Source organism: Plasmodium chabaudi, assembly GCF_900002335.3.
Source record: "Plasmodium chabaudi chabaudi strain AS genome assembly, chromosome: 2".
NCBI lineage: Eukaryota > Apicomplexa > Aconoidasida > Haemosporida > Plasmodiidae > Plasmodium > Plasmodium chabaudi.
The window spans coordinates 69,225-85,384 of NC_030102.2; the positions used below are offsets into that span (position 1 = coordinate 69,225).

At 22.4% G+C, this 16,160-nt stretch overlaps 8 protein-coding genes across 8 annotated transcripts; 5 read left to right on the forward strand and 3 right to left on the reverse strand.

The window, feature by feature from the left end:
* Positions 1–921: 921 nt before the first annotated feature.
* Positions 922–1,179, reverse strand: PCHAS_0200100 (conserved Plasmodium protein, unknown function; the record flags this gene model as incomplete). Its single annotated transcript, XM_016798398.1, has 1 exon — positions 922–1,179. The coding sequence occupies one exon, from the start codon at positions 1,177–1,179 to the stop codon at positions 922–924; it is 258 nt and encodes an 85-aa protein (XP_016653051.1).
* Positions 1,180–2,531: 1,352 nt separating this feature from the next.
* On the forward strand, positions 2,532–4,452 carry PCHAS_0200200 (TatD-like deoxyribonuclease, putative; the record flags this gene model as incomplete). The annotated part of the gene is made up of 5 exons (XM_016798406.1): positions 2,532–2,815; positions 2,927–3,027; positions 3,115–3,943; positions 4,105–4,170; positions 4,410–4,452. 5 exons carry the CDS (start codon positions 2,532–2,534, stop codon positions 4,450–4,452), a joined length of 1,323 nt encoding a protein of 440 aa, XP_016653052.1.
* A 157-nt stretch (positions 4,453–4,609) lies between these two features.
* PCHAS_0200300 (conserved protein, unknown function) lies at positions 4,610–5,147 on the forward strand (the record flags this gene model as incomplete). The annotated part of the gene is made up of 4 exons (XM_016798410.1): positions 4,610–4,666; positions 4,763–4,894; positions 4,982–5,028; positions 5,144–5,147. 4 exons carry the CDS (start codon positions 4,610–4,612, stop codon positions 5,145–5,147), a joined length of 240 nt encoding a protein of 79 aa, XP_016653053.1.
* Positions 5,148–5,998: 851 nt separating this feature from the next.
* Positions 5,999–8,441, reverse strand: PCHAS_0200400 (eukaryotic translation initiation factor 4E, putative; the record flags this gene model as incomplete). The annotated part of the gene is made up of 8 exons (XM_016798413.1): positions 5,999–6,267; positions 6,387–6,549; positions 6,635–6,698; positions 6,795–6,925; positions 7,028–7,111; positions 7,250–7,337; positions 7,435–7,559; positions 7,722–8,441. 8 exons carry the CDS (start codon positions 8,439–8,441, stop codon positions 5,999–6,001), a joined length of 1,644 nt encoding a protein of 547 aa, XP_016653054.1.
* Positions 8,442–9,576: 1,135 nt separating this feature from the next.
* PCHAS_0200500 (conserved protein, unknown function) lies at positions 9,577–9,927 on the forward strand (the record flags this gene model as incomplete). The annotated part of the gene is made up of 1 exon (XM_016798422.1): positions 9,577–9,927. One exon carries the CDS (start codon positions 9,577–9,579, stop codon positions 9,925–9,927), a length of 351 nt encoding a protein of 116 aa, XP_016653055.1.
* A 258-nt stretch (positions 9,928–10,185) lies between these two features.
* Positions 10,186–10,989, forward strand: PCHAS_0200600 (conserved Plasmodium protein, unknown function; the record flags this gene model as incomplete). The annotated part of the gene is made up of 1 exon (XM_016798431.1): positions 10,186–10,989. One exon carries the CDS (start codon positions 10,186–10,188, stop codon positions 10,987–10,989), a length of 804 nt encoding a protein of 267 aa, XP_016653056.1.
* Positions 10,990–11,621: 632 nt separating this feature from the next.
* Positions 11,622–13,222, forward strand: PCHAS_0200700 (UMP-CMP kinase, putative; the record flags this gene model as incomplete). Its single annotated transcript, XM_016798437.1, has 5 exons — positions 11,622–11,927; positions 12,076–12,163; positions 12,253–12,342; positions 12,489–12,917; positions 13,050–13,222. The coding sequence occupies 5 exons, from the start codon at positions 11,622–11,624 to the stop codon at positions 13,220–13,222; spliced, it is 1,086 nt and encodes a 361-aa protein (XP_016653057.1).
* A 994-nt stretch (positions 13,223–14,216) lies between these two features.
* On the reverse strand, positions 14,217–15,830 carry PCHAS_0200800 (conserved Plasmodium protein, unknown function; the record flags this gene model as incomplete). Its single annotated transcript, XM_738443.2, has 1 exon — positions 14,217–15,830. The coding sequence occupies one exon, from the start codon at positions 15,828–15,830 to the stop codon at positions 14,217–14,219; it is 1,614 nt and encodes a 537-aa protein (XP_743536.2).
* Positions 15,831–16,160: the final 330 nt, after the last annotated feature.

The following is a 16,160-nucleotide window of genomic DNA, read 5'->3' on the forward strand; positions in this document are numbered from 1 at the left end:
AAAAAACATTCAATTATTAAGACATCAAAATAAAAATAGTTTATTCTTTCGTGTGATGATATAAGATGCGTGATAATTTGCAATTACATAGTTTGTTTATAAGATATTTTTTATTATTCTTATCAATGATGAAAAATTTAGAAGTTATTTAATCTTCCTTGATTAAGTGGCTATACCTCCAAGAATTTTTGTAACCATTTCCTATATTTCATTTTAATTCCAAATATCTACAAATTTTTAAATAAATTATACATTATACACATATATTTACAAAGACAGAATACATCCATCATGTTAACATATATTTTTTTAAGAAAAATCAAAACAATAAATAATACCAAGTTTTTTAATATAAATTTTTCATGATTTTTTAATACTATTATATGCGATAAATGTAATATAACACATCCATTAAAAATGTTTTTAGATCTAATTTGAGTTGTATGTTTTGCGTGTATAGCATGTAAATGTTTGTAAAAAATATACACATATTTAAAAAATAAAATAAAAATGGCGCATAAAATGTAAGTTAAGTGTTCATTAACATGTCTATAATCGATAGTAAACGAATTTGACACTCAAAAAAACAATCGTAATTACAATATTAACTAGTTTCTAATCATCCATTTGTTGTGTATTGTTAAAACGGGCATATATATAGCATAGACAAAGTGATCATGTAATTTAGGTAAATTGTACATAAAATCTATTCTTTTGATTAATATTGTTAAACTCCATAATCGATATACTCAAATTATTCATAAAATTTATTACATTTTATATTAAGTTATTCTTATAATTTTCATGAATTTCATTATAGAGTAAAATATGCATGAACTATGCTTCCTGTTTTCATTGCAGTGCTATTTATAGCCATTTTTTGCCAATAAGCATTTCCTAAATTTTAACTTAGGGATACCTTTATAAGCGTCTATTATTATTTTGCCATGAATAATCATCTTGTATGCTACTGTCGGATCTTATTTTCAATTCATCTCCATTTTCTAATTTTATAGTATCTATCTCACCATTTAATAACTTCCGAATCGCTTTGGCTGCGTTTTCTGTTTCATTAAAATTTTTATTATCCCCATTATTATAACTGAATGCTGTGGTAAACAATAAAGCGAATATAAGGATAATACATAAAATATATGAATACTTTGGAAAGCGTGCCATTTTTATATAATTTAAAAAAAATTGTTATATAGACGAATGTTTCAATTTTCAACATAAAATAGGTTATATATTTTTTGAAATGAAAATAATTTGTAAAATATAATTAACAAATTGGAAATAAAATTATGGTTGTTTAAAAAGACAATAATCATTAAAATATATTTTTTAAATATAATAAATTAAACAATATAACTTTCTTTGGTTTTTGATAGCTAGATAGCTAAATATATTTTATGAGAAATATTTATAAAAAAAAATGTTTTAAAAATGTAAATAGCTATAGCACTTGTGCTTGTTTTTAATATAGCTAGCTTACAATCAAGCAACATACTATTGTATTGGACAAAATGCTAGAATTATAATTTAAATAAAACATTATGAATAACTTAGCTAAGCTTTGAAATCGGACAAAAATAATCAAAAAGACAATTATACTTTTTGTTAAATATAAGAACAAAAATATAATATCTATAATTTATTCACTTGAAGATAGCGAAGTTTTAGATATTTAAAAGTAACACCTAAAAAATATCGTATACAAATTATTACAGTATTCAAAACGATTTTATAAAAATTAATAAGGGGTCATAAAATATAGTTTGTGGGAGAAAGTAAATATTGACTCTTAAAAAGGGAAAATGTATACACATAATTATAGGAATACACCCTTATAATAATTTTTATAAAATATATTGTATTCTTATTTTGTTATGCCCAGTATAAATTAATAAATTAGTATGCACCAATACTTAACAATATAACTAAATTATATATTAGTTATGATGTTTTGTTCGATTATGATTATAAAGGGTCTAAAAACTGGCAAACTTCAGGAATAATGGGAGTGGATCATTTTAAAAAAACATGTTCCCAAAATAAAATATTGTAAATATAGAAAGCTTAAAACCTTCATACATTTCAATATAATACAAATAGTTACATCAAATGCAAATTAAAAATATGAATGATTACTTGGGGAACACATATTTTATTATATTAGAACAAAGCAACTTTATTGCCTTTATAGATGTCATTTTTTAAAAATATACATTACAACCTCAAAAAAATACGTTTTAAAAGTAGTTAAGAAAACATTAATTCGTATTTTCAACATATTTATACATCTTAGCATATTCAGGGGTATTTTGACTATTAACATAACAAAAAAAATATAGATTATATATAATTTGCATAATATTTATTTTATTATATACTATATATTTTTTACAAAAAAAAAAAATATATACATAACATTTTTAAAATATGCCCTTTAAAATATATTTTGTTTAGCATCCATTATTCTCTTTTTCTATATAGGCACAAAATAAATATATATGTAACATAACAAAAATATGAAATTCATTTTTTACTCTATAAAATGTGTTATTATTTTGTGGTACATATCTGAGATTTTTATAAAAGCTAATGTTGTTAAAACAATTAAAAATATAAGATACTTTATACCTGTTAAAACCAATAAAACGTTTAAAATAAAAAAAAAAATTAACTTACATAATACAAAGACTATAAAAATGGATGAAATGGACCATTCGTTTATTGATATAGGATCAAATTTAACAGATAAAATGTTCGATGGAATCTACAATAAGAAAAAGCATGAAAATGATTTAAGATAGTAAGAAAATTTAAATACATAAAATAGACATTTGTATATATAAACGCATACATATATACATCCAACCCAATAATATATAATTATCCCATAAAATATGTATACATTCTTCAGTGTTTTGAATAGAGCCAAGTATCACAATGTAGAGAAAATCATAATAACATGTACATGCATCGAAGATATTGATAAATCTTTAAACATTTGCGAAACATACGGTTTGTTTTTATATTATTTATAGTAGACAATTTATTTCGTATATTTCAAATATGCACATACATATATGTCATTTTTTTCTCATGTAGACCCTAAAGGGGAATTTCTTTTTTTAACGGCCGGAGTTCACCCTACAAACTCCTATGAATTCATCGATAAAAGTAAAATTGAAGAAAATGATATGATAGCAAAAAATGAATTTGAAGAATTTTTAAAATATTATAAAAATGAACCCAATAAACAAGAACTTACTAACTTAGAATCTGACATAAAAAATCAGGATCTAAAAGTAGACAAAAATACATTAAATGGTGATTTACACATTCCTGGCTTTTTGTATAATGAACAAGATAAAAATTATTTAGATAAATTAAAAGAAAAAATAGAAAAACATAGCAATAGAATTGTATGTATAGGAGAAATGGGATTAGATTTTGATAGATTACATTTTTGTCCCAAATATGTTCAAATTAAATATTTTATATATCAATTAAAATTAGTTGAAATGTTTAAATTGCCAATTTTTTTACACATGAGAAATTGCTCAGATACTTTTTTTGAAATTTTAGAAAAATATAAACCCTTGATTGAACAAGTTGGTGGAGTCATTCATAGTTTTACAGATAAAGAAGAGATTATTCAAAAAATAACAAATTACAAAAACTTATATATAGGGGTAAATGGCTGTTCTTTAAAAACACCTGAAAATATTAATGCCGTTAAAAAAATACCAATGGATCTTTTATTATTAGAAACAGATGCCCCTTGGTGTTCTATAAAAAAATCACATGCTTCATATCATTACATTAAGGACAAATATGAAAAAAGAAATTACACAAACTTAAAGAAAATTAAAAATATACTTCAATGTGATGACACTGTTATATTTAAGGATAGGAACGAGCCATATAATATTGTGTAATTTTTTTAAATTATTTATATTAAAATGTTTATAGCTATACACATTTTATATGATCATCAAATGGATTTTAATTTATTTAATCTCAATCGAATTATATTTATACATTTATACATTATATATAAACCCATGAATAATTATTTGTGAATTTTTTTTGCAGAGATATAGCCGAAATAACATATAAAATAAGGGAAGAAAATATGTCATTTAATTCATTTTGCCAAAAGTAAGAAATAATTCTCAAATATGTTCTATACATGTATTACATTATAATATTATTTATATATTTTATTAATGCTATATGCAATTTTTTATATTTCATTGAATAAATTATATATTTTATCATCCTTATGTTTTATTATTTTTTTTTGATTTTATTTTACTTATTTGTTTAATTTTAAATATAGTTGTGTATATACATATGAACATAATTAATTTATATATTTTGTTGTTTTTTTGTAAAAGAGTACGATGCAATACAGTAAAGCTATTTAAAAAATTAAGATAAAAATTTTTAGCGAATCATAAATACATTAACACCTATATTGTAAAAGAAAACACAAAACTTTTTTGCTGACGAAATACCAAATGATATAAATAACACAGACCAAAAAAGGAAGCAAAGAAACGGTACAATAAATTTGTTTAAGTGTATAATACATATTATGGAAAACCAGAAAAAAGATGATTCAAAGGATTCATTAAAGGCCCATTTTGAAGCGGTAAACCATAAAATATACATTTTCCACATCGTTTTCCCTTAACTAACTTGTAGTTTTAATATTTCATATAAACTATTTTTTTTGTTTCAAAAATAGATTGAAGAATGTAAGGATAAAAAAGAAAAATATGTAAGATGTTTCAACAACTGGTATAGAAACAATTTCCTTAAAGGCGATTTAACACAAGCTTGTGATGATTATTATGAGGACTATCAAATATGCATAATAGTAAGCAAATGTTACTAACAAATAAAACTAATAAAATTTTCATTAATGCGGTTCATATTTTGTTATACTATATTTACTTTTTTATAGAATGATTTGAATAAAAAGGGTTTAGGTCATTTGCGCGATTTGAACAAGTAAACATATTCTCACGCACACATACATGCATATATAACACATGAAATAAACATATAAAATGAAAAATGAAAAAATATTCAAATTTGTAAACATTCTACTATTGTTTTGGTATAGATGAGCATAGCCATCCTTGACGACTTCAAAAATGTAAACATGGTTGCAAAAAAAAAAACAAATATATAAACGAAGATATAATGATAATATAAATATATAACATTCACCAAGCAATATGTATAAATAAACATAAAAATTAACATATAAACATATTATGAAAACATATTAAAAATATACAATTTTATGCACAATTGAAAAATATAGAGCACATAAAAGACAATAAAAATATGTAAAAACGGAAATAAGGTGTAATTGTATGTTCCTTCATATAATTGTAAAATTATATGTAGGTTATAGATTGAATTGAAGTAAAAGCTATCGGATTTTTATGATAAATTTGTATATTTATATATAGAAAATATATTTTGTAATTTCTTCCAAATATTCATTTTTATTAAATATTATAAGTTCAAATATTTTTTTTTTAAAACATTTAATTTTTTATATTATATAAATGGTGGGAAATTTTATAATATAAACTTCCCCCTTTTTTCGTCGTCTTATTTTTTTTTTTATTTGTAAATATCTATTTTTTTTACATAAACTCAATTTTAATTGTATTTTTTGAACAAATTATAACAAATGTATTTTACAAACTTCCAAATTTATAATATTTCAAATAATTTTTAATATATTAATAGTATATATATTAGCTCAAATAAATATATACACACAAATTCACTTTTATTTATCAAATTTATAGGAAACGATCGTCTGTTTGCTTTAAATCGACTTTCCTTCACAAATACATATTATTTATATAATTTATTTTTTTGAAAATAAGTTAAAAATAGATTACTAAAATACTTCCATTTTAATATATACATACTACTCCTTAAATTGTCTGTTCAAATATCATATTTTTTTTTTCTTTTCTGTAAAGGTTATTCCGTTCGGTTGACTGTTTGCAAATTTATTTTCAATATGTATATCAGGCATTATAAATTTCATATTTTCAGCATTAATCGGCAAATTGTAATTGTACATATATTCTGGATACCCATTATGATAATAATAAGGCATATTTAAAGGATAATATAAATATGGATTACTAGCCATATTTTGGTTATTATATAAATAGTATAAGTTCATATCTATATTGTTTTTGTACATATTTGGATTTCCTAAAAAGATGAAAAGGGACACAAATTTATATACTCACAAATGGCATTCTCTTTGCATATACATTCATATTTTATCATATATTTATGTCTATACAAAATTAATAAAAATATATACATACCTAATAAATTATAATGTGGAATATTTATAATATGACCATAGGGTTTTATTTTATTCAAATGCTCTTTTTTTGGCGGATATTCTGGGGCTTTACCTTTAATGTATTTTTTTCCCTTCTCATTTTTATCCTTTATGTTTCCATTTTTCCTATTAAAATATGCGTTCTTAAAATAAAAAAAAAATATATTGTATATATATACATATATATGTGTGTGAACATTTTCATATATGTATTTTTTTTAGCTATACTGATAGTGGTTTTATAACAAAGGACACATTTACGGGTAATTCTAGCAATTCACTTAATCGCTTCCTACAAAATATTATAACAAAAAAGTTCATTCATAAAATGTGTACAAATATGAATGTACGTTCATACGATTATATATTTTTTTTATTTTTTAATTACGTTAGAATGCCTTTTAAATAGTTGGAATAATTTTTCATCCATATTTTGAAGAATATTTCATTTTCCCTTATACACAGTTGGATACCAGAAAGGTCTACTAAATTAAATTCTTCTCCGATTGATAAAAGGACCTATAATACGTTTTATAAAAATTGGAGGAGTTAAAAAATATGTTCATTCTATTATTATGCACAAAATTATGGATATATACATGTATTAACTAATCATTTTACCATCTTTTCCCATATTAAATCAGCAGTACTATTTTTGAAATTGTTTGCATCCTTTATAATGCAAATAAACCCGTTTGAATATTCCTACAATTATTAAAAATATTTGCACACACATATGTTTATGTTTATGTTTATGTTCATGTTCATGTTCATGTTCATATTTTTTTTTTTTTTCATTTTTTTCCTGCATGTTCAGGTATTTTTTATCTCATAAATTTTTACTTCATAGAGAGGCTTAAAACTGTGCTTGAAAAGGTAAATGTTGTAATATTCCTTAATAGAAGACGGAGATTTCATATATTTGTAGTTTCTGAAAAAGTGCAAAAAATGGGTATCAATGATTGTACTGAAATGGTGTATTTTTTTAAATTATATATATATTTTTTTAATTTAAACGTTTTATTTACTTGTAAAACTTCTCTATCGTGTTGAATGACTCCAAAGTTGTCAAATTGCTCATGTACTGATCATAGGATTTTCGTTTGTCGTTGTCAAATGAAAACGCCCAGGAATTTTGCAAATACTTTTCATTCTAAAAAAATAAAGAAAAAATGCACACACAAGTTAGAATATATCATATAAAAAATCGGTATTTTACATACACTCAAAATGATGCATATAAATATTTGCACATTCCAATTTAATTAACATTTTTATATTTGCTCAAATTCAAAATGATTATTTCATAGCTTACTTTATTCTTTGTTTTTTTATTTCCTCCCTTTTTTGTGTTTATTTTATTTTTTTTTTTAGTATTAATTTCAATATTTTCCGAACTGCCTGAAACATTTTCTCCCCCGTTATTGTGTTCTTTATTTCCATCAGCATTAACATTCTTTTCACTTTTTTTGTGGATGTTATTTTTGTCCTTTTCAAATTTAGGATTATCATTATTACATGTTTCGCTAGTTTTGGCTGATTTATTGTTATTCTTTTTTTTTGAATTATCTTTATTTTTTTTCTTAACTTTAGTATCGTTAAATTCAACTAATTTTTCACTATTTATATAACTACTGTTACTAGTGATATTAGTGCTATCAATACTAATATTGCTCATTAATGTTTCGTTCGTTTTTTCTTCACATTGATCTTTTCCATTTTCATTTTCTTCTTTACATTCCATTTTGTTTATTGTTTTTTTATTTGACAAACTTGTATCGCTTTGGCCATTTTCGTTTAAATTACACTTGTCATTACCAGTATTCAAATTTTCTTGAATGCAATTATTATCCTCTTTTGTATTTTTTTTTTTACTCTTAAAAAATGATTTTATTTTTATTCGACTTTTTTTTATATCTTCATTATTTGGGGTATTACTAATTTCGATGTTGCTACACAAATCGATACCTTTATGTTCACCCTTTTCAATCTCAGTATAATTTATATCATTAATACACTCCGAATTTTTTGTCATTTTTTTTTTAAATCATAAATAATATTATATAGCTAAATTGGAATAGTATATATATAAGTATACATAATGTAAATTATGTTTTTTTTTTTTTGTGGTGTATTTTACGTACAACTCATATACAAATAAACAACATTATATTAAGGATTTTGAAAAAATAAATTATTAAAAGATATTTTATTTTTATTATAAAAGATTTCTTTTTGTTGTTTTCGCTAATACAAATATAGAGTTAAAAATACGCATAAATAATGGGTGTTAATAATATAGAATTAATTATATGTGCATATGATAAAAGGGGAAATCGTTAAATGACTATATAATAAACATATAGAGAAATAGTTGATAAATGGGTTTAAAATACAAATAAAATACAAAAGTTGTTAGTTTATTTCAACAAATATATATATATAATTATCTTCTTTCATTTCGTATGAACAAATAAAATAAATATATATGAATTATTCTTATATAAATATTATGTAGAGGATTGTATTGCTTATATGTGTAATCCAAAGAATGTACTATACTACATTTTAATAAACATTTTATTTAAAAGATTTCCAAATACAAATAACGAAATAATTACATAATAATAGATTGAATGGAAGTAAAAAATCCAAAATAGAAAAAATATATTTTTTTAAATATATAGAAAAATATATTTATATAAAATTAACGTATACTATAATTTTTTTTAAATGCATAGGATAGTATATATACCTATGACACAGTATATTAAATGAAAAAAAAAAATATACTTCAAATAAAAATTTATTTATGCACTTTATATAAATTTCCCCTTTTTATTGAAAAAAACTATAATAAGAAATATAAGTGATAGTAAAATAAAGAATAGCAGAGATATTCGTTACATCCTAGTAATTAGTTTACTATTATCCACTTTTATAATTTTATTTAATTTTATCAAACTGTTATATATACCTTTTTAATACATTAAAAAATAATAAAATTTTCAAATGATGTTGCACAACAATAAACAAATTATAAATATATTTGTACAGAATTGTTAAATTTATACTAATAACACATATTACACGAAATAAAAAGCGTACATATAATATATGCGAAAAATGTTTAATAATATGTATACTGTTAATACTTTTTTAAACGCAAAATGCTTTTTAAAGGGAATAAAACACTGAATGATTTCCCTTATCATATGTGTTGGTTTGGTTTGAAACCAGACTTAAAAAATTTAAACAATAGCAATTTTAATTTTAATTGTTTAGAGGAAATATATTTATTTCGTTTTTCAAATATTAACAGTTTTAATTTATTAAATTTAAATCATTCAAGTAATAATTATGTAAATGTATGGTTTGATAATCTGGACAATCTCATTAAATGCTTTAAAATTAAATATTCTTCAAATAAATCTAAAATATATTTATATCAACAATACTTTGATAAAAAATACCCAATTAATGATGTTTTCACCTACAAAAATCCTCAACAATTTTATTAACCATTTCATATAAAGCTAGTTTGTACATGCAAAATTGTGTATTTTTTTTTTTTTTACATAGCTAGCTATTTTACCATTTTTTTTTTGGCGGTGAAAATAATCACACATATATTTCTATACCATCATATGGGCTAAGTTACAGCTACACAATCTTTTAAGGGTGCATATTTATATGTATACTTGGTTGTTGTACTAGTTTCCTATTTTATTCTTGTTGCAACATTTTTAACATGACCAAGCAAGGTAATATGGATCAAAATGCATGAACAAATCAAGTTATTGGATGTACAGGAATTAAAACTTCTTTTTATAGAAGAATACAATGAATATATCAAGTTAGTTAAAACGGTAGAATTATATCACCAAAAAATGCAACTAAATTGGTTCAAATTTCATTTATTTTATGAACACACTGAAAATAATATTCCAAAACATTACTCAATAAATAGAAAAGCCAAAAATAAAGCTAATAACAAGACAAATAGCATGAACAATAATTTATGTAATACTAATGATGGAACCATTGCCATATGTGAAGGAGGAAAAAAGAAAAAACAATCGGAAGGTTATTCAAATTATAAAAGTATTGAAGAAGATCTAAAATTTATTCATAAACAAGAAAAAAATAATGAATGCTACTATTTCAAGGCACACAATAATGATAAACCACGTTCCCTCATTTTACATTTTTTAAGAGATGTCCCAAATTCTGTTGAATTATATATGAACATTAAAATAAAAAATTTGAATAAATTAAAAAATGGTGTACTAACACAATTAAATAAGTTTTGTAAAACACAAATAAATAAAATTTATTTTCTTATAATGTTATGTGAAATCAAATTAAATAATTCCCATTTATCTCAAAAAATGGAAATACACAATAAAAGTATTATACATAAAAATGTAAAAAATATAATTATCCTTTGTAAAAAAATTATACATGAAGTTACAAAAAATATGATTCCTTTCTTTTTTTTATTTAATTTATTTTCCAAACCCGATTATTTTGAATATCAATTTGAACATTTCAATAACCTAATTCAAATGTTGGATGTGTAACAAACTGGGAACACACAGACAAGATAGAATACTAAATAAGTGTATATATACATAATATTATCTTACCCCATTTATTTTTATGTCTATTTAACGATTTATATATTGACTACTCTATGTTTTGACAAAGATTATGCTTATAAAAAATTAAATATACTTAAAATTAATATAATATATATTTTTTTATTTTAATTTTTTAGTACATCCTTTATTCATATTTTACTATATATTGTTATTTTTTAGTTTATATTATTATTTATTTTGTTTCTAGATTTTTTTTCTAGATTTTTTTTCAAATATTTGTGTACAAAATTTCCCTTCATAAATTTATTGCCCCCTTTCGGGAGTATCAATATATTCACATATAAATTCTTTTTTTTTAAATATGTTTTTTCCATTATTTATAATGTAAACATTTTTTTGTTTATAAAAAACGTAAGAAATATTATATGTAACTATATTTATGTTTTTATATATTTCCATATCTATTATAGTGTATTTATAACATTTTTAAAAAAACATTTTTTAAGTAAAAGAATGAAAAAATAAAGAAAACATTTGATGTTTTTTTTTTTCTTATTTTTGTTGTTCATTATTGAAGTGAAAAAAATAAGTATCACCATTTATAAAACTATATGAATATAAAGAAAATATACATAAGATATTTTTTTATGATAACATCAGTTTTTTCGAATTATATAGCTAAAAATATATTATGTTATTCAAATGAAAAAAAAATATTTTTTTTAAATAGAACAAATGTTCATAATAATAGTATAGTGTATGCTTTAAAAAATACACATGGTAAAAATAATATAAGGAGGGTTAAACATTTCAATAAACTCTTTTTTGAAAAAAAAATATTTTATATTAACAAAAGTATAGAACGAAAATTCTTTGCAAATAATATTTTTAGAATGAATGAACATCAGCCGTTTGTGGTAAGCATATATAAAATGCCACAAAAAATGGTTGGCATTTTTCATTTTTTTCTCTACCCTTTTCATTACCTTTTTCTCTACCCTTTTCATTGCCTTTTTCTTTACCTTTTCTTTACCTTTTCTTTACCTTTTCTTCCCCTTTACAAAGATATTTATGCTCGGAGGCCCTGGTAGTGGGAAAGGAACACAATGCAAGCTGATTCAAGAAAACTTCAATTTTATTCACATCAGTGCAGGTTATTTTTAGTCACCATACTCCACATAATTTTCACACACAATGCTAAAATTGTGACACCCCATAATTTGTTTTTCCTTTTTTATATAGGCGACTGTCTACGGGAGTATTTAGTAAAATGTGAAAAAAATGAAGCAGATCCAAAATACAAAGAAATTGTAGAAGACTCTATAAACAATGGTTATTCAAATAAACCACAATTCGTTTTTTGATATACATAGTTTTTATATTTCCCAAAACATAAATAGTGTCCTATTACCCTTTATCTATAACACTACCAAATAATCACACATTATAAAATGCTTTATCCATTCTCTTGGTTTTAGGAAAAATTGCACCTGGAGAAATAACTATAGAACTAATGAAAAATAAAATGCAAGACGAAATTAATAGGATGAGAAAGAATGAAGAAAAATGTGATGACGAAAATGTAGAACAAATAAATAGTTTTTCATTTACTTCATTAGATGATAAAATAAATTTAGAAAATACTAATATGGATGAAAATAGTGATAAATTAAAATATGAAAATAATATATATGAAAATAATTATGTATTAGATATATTAAAAAAAAATAAAATGCAAAAAAAACCAAAATATAAATTTATTATTGATGGATTTCCAAGAAATTATAATAATCTTAATAGATGGATAAATATTATTCAAAATTATGCATATGTTCATTTATGTTTATTTCTTTATTGTGATGAAGAACATATGATTAATAGATGTATAAGTCGTGGACTAATTAGTGGTACTTTGTTTTATACAAAAATTTTCTTACATTTAAAATCGATTTATGTAGTCTCCTTCACATGTTCTATTTTACTACTACCAAAATATATACATACATATAATACATTTTTTCCCTCCGTAAACTTCTCAGGACGAGTAGACGACAACATAAGTACTCTCAAGAAAAGATTTGAAACACACACTAAAGGCTGTACTCCTATAATAAACCTATTTTTAAGTGAAAACAAATGCATTTTTATTAATGCAAATAAAAATATTGAAGGTGTATGGGCCGATATGAAATATGTTTTTGAAAATATGTAAAAATACCAAGCACAAAATAAATACACACATTTTTATTCTATTCGTTCTATTTTTACCAATTACACATATATGAAGTATAACTTTTTATTTATTATATGATATATTTTTTACTGTCTTTAATTTTGATTATTATAATTTATATCCAAATTATCACTATAATAAAAGTGTTTTAAAAACAGTTTTGATATTTTAAGGATTTGCTCACACAAGTTTATTCATTATTTTATGTATACATACATTTTACTTGACCAAACACGCATATCCTCATTATATAAGTGTTTATAAATATTTTTTACCTTTTTAATAACAAACTATAATTTTAAGTTTTTTTTTTTGCTTTATTTAATAATAAATGCATAATAAATGCGTAAGAAATATATATAAAAGAACTTCGGGAATATACATGTAAAGAAAATAAGACACAACGTTGTGAAAAAAAATACGGAAAAATTATTTGCATTTTTAAAACTGGAAAAATAAATGAGCATATATATTCCTCTCCTCTTTTCATAAAACTTTTTTTGTCAAACTTCTAAAAAAGGAAATACTAATGGACGGAAAAATTATTACTCCACCATTAAATGTTACGCACACAAATAAAAAAAACAACTGAAAATATGAAACAAGAAAAAAATTATATAAAACAAGAAAAATTTATATAAAACAATTTTTTACATGAACATATGTAAACTCAAACATATGCCCATAATTGTTTTCATATAAAATAAATGATAAATTGAATTTTATATAGAGGGGAGAGAAAAGAAAATGTTGCATATATACATACCCATAAAACTGTACTATTATAACTACATTAGTTCTTACAATGTAGCAATATTTTCCTTCATTCTCCAGAATGAGGAATTATATAAACTACTAGCCAAATAATGAAAATCTGTGTAAATTTTTTTTTTTTTTCAAATTTTTTATGACTTGTTCATATTTTTTTTTTTCTTTTTTCCATTTTTTTCTCAAATTTGCACACATTTTCATTTCACTGATTTATGGAAAATGCTTGCTCATAAAACTTTTGTCCAGCTTTATTTGTCTCTCGCCAATGGTATAAAAAGTTTTTAAAAAGTTCCGTTCGTTGATCATGATTTAAATTCAAATAGTTATCAACTTGTTCATTTATTTCTTCATCGGAATTAATTATAAATGGATTATTTTCCTGGTTAGTTATATTGGATTGACTAAAAATGCTTGTCCTATTTTTTAGTCCACTTTCTAATTCATCAATTTTACAATGTAATAATGTTTTATCACTTAATAAAACATTTTTTTCATTTTCAATTTTCGAATTTTCTAATCTTAACACATCAATTTGATTAACTAATGATATATTTTCATTATTTAATACTTCAACTTGTTTTCTCAAATCATTTATTTCTTTATTAAGTTCAAATTCATTTTGTGCAATTTTTCGTAATTGCTGATTTTCATTAATAACTTTATTCATTTCCATTTCTAAATCATTGTTTAAGTCTACTAATGTCTGAACATTTTTATTTAAATTGGTTATTGTTCCCTCTGAGCAGTTTTTAACTCTATTAAATTTTTCATCATAAGTATTTATAATATTTCTTAATTCTTCGATTTTTATATGGCTATTCTTTTCCCTTTTTAAAGTCTCTTTTAATAATTCTGAAACTTTGTTATAACTAATTCGAATTTTGTTTATTTCTTCAGTACTTTTTTTTCGGCTTCTTTTTAAACACTCACAATAACTTAGTAATTCTTGAAGTAAATAAACTATGTCTTTTTTTTTTTCTTCTCCGTAATATTTGGAAGGAATACCCAAATATTCTAAATTGCTTTCGCTATTTATATGACCAGTCATATTATTATTTATCATTCCATTTTTTGGAAAAAAATTCATATTAATTATACTTGATTGGCTTAAATTACTATTAGGAACCAGTCCATTTTCGTTTCCCTCTACACTTATACGATGTTCACCCATCAACGATTTATTAACAACATTGGTTATACTATTGCTAACGTTGTTAACACTGGTAATGTTATTATTACAGGATTCGCTAGCACATGTACTGCTTCTTGTTTGGTTACTGTTGCTCTTATTTACTAATCCATAACTTAGCCCATCAAGCAATCCTCTGTTTGTTACACCATTATATATGTCATTTCCCGCTCTATTACTTAAGCGATTTATATCATAATTATCTAAATTATTGTTTTTTATTTGGACAGAATTATAATCACTATTCATGGGACTAGTCATACAATTTGAATTTACAATACTAATATGTTTATTATTATTTCCAATATTATCATTATTATTACCTAGATTATTGTTACTCACTCTTGGGGATTTGGTATTAAATGTGAGGATAGTATCTTTTCCTTTTTTTAATGTACTTGTAATAAAATTATCATTTTTTCGTGCATTGTCATCATCATACCAATTCGTATGACTATTTATGTTACTGTTTAAAATATCATCATCATTTACATTTTGTATCACCTTATTTTCAATATCCTTTTTTTCATTATTTATATTTGTTCCACTTTTTTTGGGCGCAAAAAGTATAGCTTGTTTCATATGAATGTAATTTTTTTTAATGCTACTATTATTATATACGTCCATATTATTACAACTATTACTATTTTTGTATTTTCACAATTTGGTAATACTTTTTGTTGTATCACTCCAGTTGCCAAACGAGTCTTTCATGAGTAATGAACTAAAGCTTATTACTTAAATTATATTCTTCTTTATTTATCATATATACATATATTATATATTTTATTTTTACATTTCCTGTTTCTTTTATCTTATTCATATATTTATTATTTTATCTAATTAATGTGTATTCCTCAATATATATATATTTTTTTATCATATACATACATATATTATAATTTTTTAATTATTTGTACATTGATTTTTTTTTTTTATCTTTATATTTCCGTCAGA